Source organism: Oncorhynchus tshawytscha, linkage group LG15 (genome assembly GCF_018296145.1).
Source record: "Oncorhynchus tshawytscha isolate Ot180627B linkage group LG15, Otsh_v2.0, whole genome shotgun sequence".
Taxonomy (NCBI): Eukaryota; Metazoa; Chordata; class Actinopteri; order Salmoniformes; family Salmonidae; genus Oncorhynchus; species Oncorhynchus tshawytscha.
In genome coordinates, this window is record NC_056443.1 from 1,407,606 (window position 1) to 1,415,377 (window position 7,772).

At 42.9% G+C, this 7,772-nt stretch overlaps 1 protein-coding gene across 1 annotated transcript; it reads left to right on the forward strand.

The window, feature by feature from the left end:
• Nucleotides 1-2,835: 2,835 nt before the first annotated feature.
• LOC112267794 (lumican) lies at nucleotides 2,836-6,766 on the forward strand. The gene is made up of 3 exons (XM_024445921.2): nucleotides 2,836-3,069; nucleotides 4,001-4,881; nucleotides 5,159-6,766. Exons 2-3 carry the CDS (start codon nucleotides 4,008-4,010, stop codon nucleotides 5,311-5,313), a joined length of 1,029 nt encoding a protein of 342 aa, XP_024301689.2. The 5' UTR covers nucleotides 2,836-3,069; nucleotides 4,001-4,007; the 3' UTR covers nucleotides 5,314-6,766.
• The last annotated feature ends 1,006 nt before the right edge of the window (nucleotides 6,767-7,772 follow it).

A 7,772-nucleotide genomic window follows, 5' to 3' on the forward strand; every position in this document is an offset into this window, starting at 1 on the left:
ATAGCAATACTTATGGTCAAAGCTCTCGAGGATGCTAGTCTTATCAGAAGGGTCTGGAAGCTACTGCAATTTGCCAAGTCGAGAATCTTGAGCAATTCGGTTATGTGTGAGTAGGACGAATGTTCATTGTCAAATTAATAATAGGTTTTTCTAGCCATAAACTTCCCAGTCGGCCACAGTGGTTTTGTTTCCAAGAAAACCATGTTGTGAATAATAAGAATGTTCATTGTTAAATGAATCATGGGTTTTTGCAGCGATAGGCTACACAGCTGGTTCCTTTGGAAACACTCGAAAAAGAAATATACACATGCTCCTTCACAAATCACTTCTGCAGTCCAATGTTGATGCGGGAAGTCTTTTCAATATAAGATGGCCGCCAGAAAGGCATGAGCTGTGTTCGAATACTCATACTAACCACACTAACCGTACTATTTGTGACGTGAAATTGAGTATATAGTATGCTTATTGGTCATAGTATGGATATAGTTAGTACGCCTAAAGTTCCCGGATGTCGCCAAAATATGAAGTATATACGCAGAGGACACTATTTCCGTACTTTAGGGCCCATAATGCTATTCTTCAGGAAATGGGCGTGGCTTTACATCGTTTTCAGATTTGAAGAAAATGGCGGAAAATATGCAGCCGAAGTACAACGAGAGCAGATACAAATTCATTGCTTTATCTAATTATGACAAATGTTATGAAAAGTTTGAGCAATGTAATAAAGTAATGACTATTCAAATAAGTTACCTTACGTTAAGTTGACTGACAATTTGTTAGCTACGCTGTCCTTACGTACCACATAGCATATCATTACAGTAGTATGTACCGGTATGTCAAACTTGCCAGTATATTAACTATAGGCCATCTAACTTCCCAGCGTTTATTGACTTGATTATTCCAGTCATTCTTAGCTTTGCTAAATAGTATAGTCGTTGTGCGTTCTCAATGGACGTTCGGGTGCTTTCGTAAATTCGGTCTGGCTATCTACTCCGATTTCAGAGCACTCTCGTGAGTGTACCAGAGTGCAGAGTAATGAATTTACAAGCACTCAACACCCATTGAAAATGGCCGGTGTCAAGTAAACGTAAGCAAAAAAAGCATAATTCAATTGTTGCCAGAGAGCGAACCGCTCTGAATTTACAAACGGACAATCTGACAACGCTCTGAATTTACAAGCTCACTCTGGCACTCCACATTGAATTTAAGAACACACCCGAAGTTGTAAAATGTCTAACTAGTCATTTGTTATGCTAACTAGCTAGCAAGAGGTTGCATAGCAACAGCATCAACTTCTGGTAGACAGGCGAAGAGCTAGGATGCTCAAATAAAAGCATAATGTTCGTTTATAGTATACTAAAATGAACTAATAGTATATAGTGTGTAGTATATACTCATGAAGTATGTAGTATACGGTATGTTAGTATGGGTATTCGAACACAGCTATGGTTTCCACTAGTAACCACAGCCACAAAGTCAAGATTGGCTATATCGTAGAAATATTTGAAAATAAAAATTACTTATTTGGTCTTAATTTAAGGTTAGGGTTAGGCATAAGGTTATCAGTGTGGTTAAGGTTAGGTTTAAAATCACATTTTAATAAGATATTTTTTAGAAATGGGTGGGGTTTATGACTTTGTGTCTGTGGTAACTAGTGCCGACTGATAGACGTGTGTGGAGACACACATGGGACTGTGACCAATTGAATCCAGACGACAGACCTGCAGTGATGCAAGAGTTGAACATAAACAAAGAAAGGTGAAATTGGGAAACCATTACAATTTCAGTCTTCTTCAGCAATTTCAACAAAATCTTCTAGAAGAGCCATTGTCTTGAAATGTGTACTGTAGATACAGTTCAGTCTGCAGATGGATAGTTGGATATGGAAGGAGATGAAGAGCACTTTGAAGTGTGTGAAGATAAATGGAGGGAGGAGGAGAAGGAGGGGGTCTGACGGCACTTGAGTGATTTACAGTGGGGACCAGAGGAGGTTGGCGGGAGGAGCTATAGGAGGACTGGCTCATCGTAATGGCTGGAATGGAATGAATTGAACAGAGTCAAACATGTGGTTTCCATATATTTGATGTGTTTGATATGGGTTCAATGAGGCCGTCCTCCCATATCTTCTCCCACCAGCCTCCTCTGCTCGGGACATATGGAATTCATTGGACTCACATCTGCCTCACCTTACTTTCCTCTATTATGGTACCATGTGTTTACCATGAAGAGGCAGATGAGGTTAGGGTTTAGGGGCTAGGCACTCTCCACGGGCTCGGAAGAAAGCGGATGTTTACGGTTTTCAGGAATACAGTATTTTCAACCTAACTTCCGTTTCCCCTGAAAAACGGATGTGGGGACTCAGGAGTCTTCTTACACCTGCTACGTTAGGTTAAGGGCTAGGGGTCAATTTGGGATTCAGCATAGGCTGTTTTATAATCCTTTTCTGGTCCACTAAGACCTCGTCACTTTTTCCGAGACCCTATTTAAGGTTTCATGCTGCAGCATAACAATTGGCAGCTGGCTCTGGCTGCAGACAGAGTTTCTCCACACACCTTCTTTACCATTCCAGGAACCTTTTGTTTTAACTTGTATCCACTTCACTTTTTTGTTAGTAGGGGAAAGGAAGAAAGGGAGGTGGTTGTTTGGTGGAAAGGGAGGAAAAATGACAGATATATATGACGCCATGTGTCCTTTGTGATGCTTCGCATCCTCATTCACGCATGAGGCGGACCTCGTATCCCAGACTGCACTGGTGCACCTGTGACTGGTTAGGCAGAGCCCATAATGCTCAGATTCCATGCCTTAAAAACTCATGTCGATGTCATCGTCTTTATATACTACAGTTTGGGCAGCTGCCTTCTGTCAATCCGGGACCACAGTCATCTGAAGAAGCAGAAGCTTTCCCACCCCTTTCCCTCGCTCTCTCTTTATCTCCCCCTCCCTCTCCCTTTCTCCCTCGTTCTCCTCCCTCTCTCCAGAGACATCTGGCTTTTGAGCAACCACAGTCTTCTTACCTGCTGACCTTCTATCCCACACGCAGAGGGAGAGAGAGAGAAAGAGGAGAGAAAGGTAAGAGGAATGGACTCTTGTCATTTCCTGAAGGGTTTCTGCTCGGTTGTCCCTAGGTATTTGGTCTTTCCATGCTGGGATTGATAGCTATCCCAGTCCCAGCTAAACTCTGGGGGAGGATTGTGTGTGATACAGGGTTAACTAGTTGTCACTTGACAAGAGAAAGGAGTGGAGAGATTTTTGTACTTCGACGTTATCTGATGCTTTTCATGTTGCGTTGGACAATGTGTTGTTCTTATATTGCACCATGGCATGAATGCATTTATAAAATGAATACACTGTATTGATGCACAGTATTGTTAGTCAAAGGCATTAATGTGTTTGCATTTGCAGTACGGTATTATCATGTGATGACATGTCATACTTTAAATCAGCACATTGAGTTAAATCCTCTTAAAAGTGTCAATATGTTGTGATGATATTTATTGCCTTTATTTGTTGACATTATAAAGTGTGTGTTCACTGAAAAACCTGCATTGTTGGTTCATAGATAGTTCTGAGTATTTACAGTAGGGATCTGCCTCTTTCTTTTTAAAGAGATTTGCAATTCACTGGTATTACCAGATTGCTGCTTTTAGGGTGATTCATGAATAGTTTTGGTCAATTGAGCTTTTTCAATAGATGTTTTTTTCTCTCTCAGGGAACCCTAGTGGCCTGAGATGAATGTTTCTATCTTGGAATCTGTAACAAGTCCATTCTTTACCAGTTTGTCGTCTATCATCCAATCGAAATGTCATGTATTTAACTGTTCAAATAGAGTTTGTTCTCTGTAGATTTTAAAATCAAAGTACCACTCAGGATAATGGTCGGTAAGACTATGTATGAAATGTTCAAGATGTGGTAGACAAACTTTTGCTGACTTTCTCCTTGTTTCACTTTACGTTTTTTTCTTTGTCTCCCTTTCTCCCTCTGTCTGTTTTCTTCTCCCCAGAACAGTTATGTTTCCCCTCCGTGTCCCCATCTTTGCCGTGCTGGTCAGCCTGACCGTGGGTCAGTACGATGACTACGACTACCAGCCGGCCTCCCAGTACGGCCCGTCCAGCGCCAACTGTGCCCAGGAATGCGAGTGCCCCATCAACTTCCCCACTGCCATGTACTGTGACTCCCGCAACCTTAAGTTTGTGCCCATTGTGCCCTCAGGCATCAAGTACCTGTACCTGCAGAACAACCTGATCGAGGAGATCAAGGCTGGGGTCTTCGACAACGTCACGGCTGAACTCCGTTGGCTGGTCCTGGACCATAACCAGATCACCAATGAGAAAGTGGCCAAGGGAACCATCGACAAGCTGACCGGACTTCATAAGATCTTGTTCAGCTTCAACAAACTGACGGAAGCTGTGATCCCTCCCTCCATGTCTTTGGACGAGCTGAAGATGATGAACAACCAGCTGTCCAAGTTCCCCGCAGGGAGTCTGGCCGGCATGCAGAACCTGACCTCAGTCCACCTCCAGAACAACGAGTTGACCTCTAAAGCTCTTAATGGGGTCTTCAAGGGCCTCAACAAGCTGGTGGCCATAGACTTGACCAACAACAAGCTGAAGAAGCTGCCCTCAGGCATGCCCAGTTCGCTGGAGACCTTCTATGGCGATCACAATGGCATCAGCAGCATCGCCGCCGGGGACCTCAAAGAGCTGCCCAAGCTGGCGTACCTGAGGTTGGCCTACAATCAGATGGCGGATGCAGGGATTCCGGCGGGCGTGTTCAATGTGACGAGCCTGATCGAGCTGGATCTGTCCTACAACAAGCTGCAGTCCATCCCTGAGATCAACGAACAGCTGGAGCATCTCTATCTGCAGGCCAACGAAATCAACAGTGAGTGATTTGTGTTTCCTCTTTTTTTCATTCTCTTTTCTCTTCTCTCTTTCTCTTCTCTCTCTTTTCTCTATTCTCTTTTCTCTCTTTCAACATTCTCTTTCCGTTCTCTTTCTCTATTTCGACATTGCAATTACAAATAAATCTAAATCAGTCATATCCATCCTCAAGTCTTTACTGCCTCCCAGCAAGTGTCAGGCAATCGGAGTAGGATGTGTACATACAGTAGGAAATGTTGAATCATGTCAGTTCACCAAACCCCTTCCCACCCTTCCAGAGTTCAACCTGGAGAACATTTGCAAGTTCTCTGGCCCTCTGAACTACTCCAGACTGAAGCACCTGCGTCTGGATGGGAACAACATCACACATGCCGACCTACCCCATGACTCCTCCAACTGCCTGCGCCAGGCCTCTGACATCATCTTCGACTAAGGACCCTCCCCTCATCCGCAAGACTCCCTCTGTGACCCTCCCCTGGCACCACGACCTACCCTAAACTAATCCTTCAAACCCCAATAGACACAATGTGGCTATATTCCAATATCTACAATAGCATACTACTCAGAGTATATGGCCAATATGTTTCTTTATTCTAAGTGGAATGCTAGTGTGGATAATGAACCCGAGCGACAGTGTTTGCAACAACCCTAAATACGTATCCTCCCCCTACCGGCGAAATCGAGGTCACCTCTGTCAACTCATCGGTAGTCCTTTCTGTAAACACAGACTATGAAATAACAAACCAACAAAGTTTAGAAACCCCGGAGAGACCTTTTATTTTGCAGTGCATCATGGTATTCTCATGACAACTATAGAGTATTTTGTCCGTAGCAAATGGCTGGCTCTGTACCAATAGTTTTGTCCAAATTTGCTGCAAATCAAACAATCGGCCGCAATATAATGTAATGGTGCCTCGTAAAAAGCACTTGAACTGTACTTGTATGTACTTGTTTCAAACAATAGGTGCCTTTTCTTGTGAAAAAGAGACAATATAGGAACATAGTGATTCCTGAATGAAGTGCTTTTAATGAAAATGCAGCTCACACACTTCAAACATTCCAAAAGTAGTGGCACATGTTGTTTTCAGACAAGTACATTGAGGAATATGGGAATAAATCTCACTTGCAAATAAATGCATTGCCCATTCGTCTTTTGTATGTTTGTCATGATGTTTTTTAAAGGTTTCTTGTATTTAGTCTGTACACTCCCAGAATCACATTGCTGTGCAAAAGACCTGCAGGTAAGGAATAAAAGTATCTAAGAGAGCTGTGTTGTGTACTCTGGTGTAATGTCTACTGGGGAAATATTGAACAGTGGAACACTATTGGAACCAAATTAAAACTCATATGTCATATGTCAAAAGCTGTGGCATATTCCCCATCTTTCTGTATGAATGTTGGGGAGAAAGTTATTAACCAACCTTATCGACAAGATTAAAAGGCTCAACACTGAATAGCTCTGCTGAAGTAATTTACTGTTTTTTTAATGAGTTATTATGCAGTTAAATAAGAGTCAATCGCCCGTTCATTGCAGATCACCGTTGTTATGCCGACATTTATACAACATTGGCATTGCTTGCATGCATCTCATGGTAACTCTGTATGATAATAAAAGCTAGCATTTTACGGTTTTTTTTGTCCATTCATGGTTACCTTGTTTGCCATGTTTAATGTGTGCTTTTGCCCGCATAGCTTTACCAGAATAACAACAATTTGTTGTGACGCTAACTTTATCTTGCTCTGTTGTGGCAACGTTGGTGGAATGTCATGTGCTATTTGGGCAGAGTTTATCCAGATTTATTTTCATTATGGCTTTTGACTCAGTAATCGCTGGTGAATTTACTGTGAGGACATCAAATACATTTGAATAAACTACATTTCCAATACTCATGTATGGTAAATGTTTGTTTTAAACCTATAATACTCAGTCCAGAGGAAACAGACAGTAAATGTGTCTGCAGTATGACAACATACACAAAACGCGTGACACAAGAAGAATGAAATCTCTCTAGTCTCTTACCCCCCAGGTCCTACACTGATACATGTATGTTGCTTCTTACTTTAAGCTTTCCTGAGTGGTTTGTGTTTTAGGGGTTAATGTGTTGTGTTTGGCCCTGCACCACGATGGTTGGCAACTCTCTTCCTGCAGGAAATGGGTCTTCTCCCAGTGTCATGCTGTGTCTCTGCACATGAATATCAAGTGGAAAATTCTGATCTGTTCCATATTCTCCTTGGATGTGTGGGTGGGTGGGTGGGTTTGGTGGGTTTGGTGGATGGGTGGGAGGGAGGGTGGATGTAGTGCCAGCGCAGGCATGTAGGTATGTAGATACTATGGTCCTGGAGGGCTGCAGGGGTTGCAGGGTTTGACTGGAAACCAGAGCTGAAATGCTCAGTTGAGGTAGCTGTAACTATCCACACGGTTGGCTTTGACGTAATGATGTGTGGTAAACAGGTTTTTGGTGTTCCTTACATGGTGATTTGACAGAAGGATGCCTGTTACTTTATCAACAGTAAGTAACGCCAAACAGGTCAAACAGCCACTTGGGTGATGTTTGGTGGCCATTTTGTGCAGTGTGCACCACCTCCAACACAGGATCATAACTAAAGTATGGCCCAGTGGTGATTTTCCATCAGAATGACATAAACACGTAAGCCAGTGCCTACATGTTCCAACAGGTCTACACGAAGGCACGGGTTGTTTTTGCAGATGGTTTTGCAGATGTTGACAACCTCTCTGAAGTGTCCAGGGTGGGTGGGACTGGGGGAGTCCATTTGGGATAAGGAGAGGGGATTTCAGGGAAGAGCTGATGGATGAGCAGAACCAGTGTACTAATGCGTTTCTCACATTGTACCAAGCTGTAATCCCATACACTCCTCCTCATCTTTTCCAAA

Coding starts and splice junctions, on each gene's coding strand:
- LOC112267794 (XM_024445921.2), top strand. CDS start 4,008: ATGTTTCCCCTCCGTGTCCCCATCTTTGCCGTGCTGGTCAGCCTGACC. Junction 4,882..5,158: donor GCAGGCCAACGAAATCAACA/GTGAGTGATTTG, acceptor CCACCCTTCCAG/AGTTCAACCTGGAGAACATT.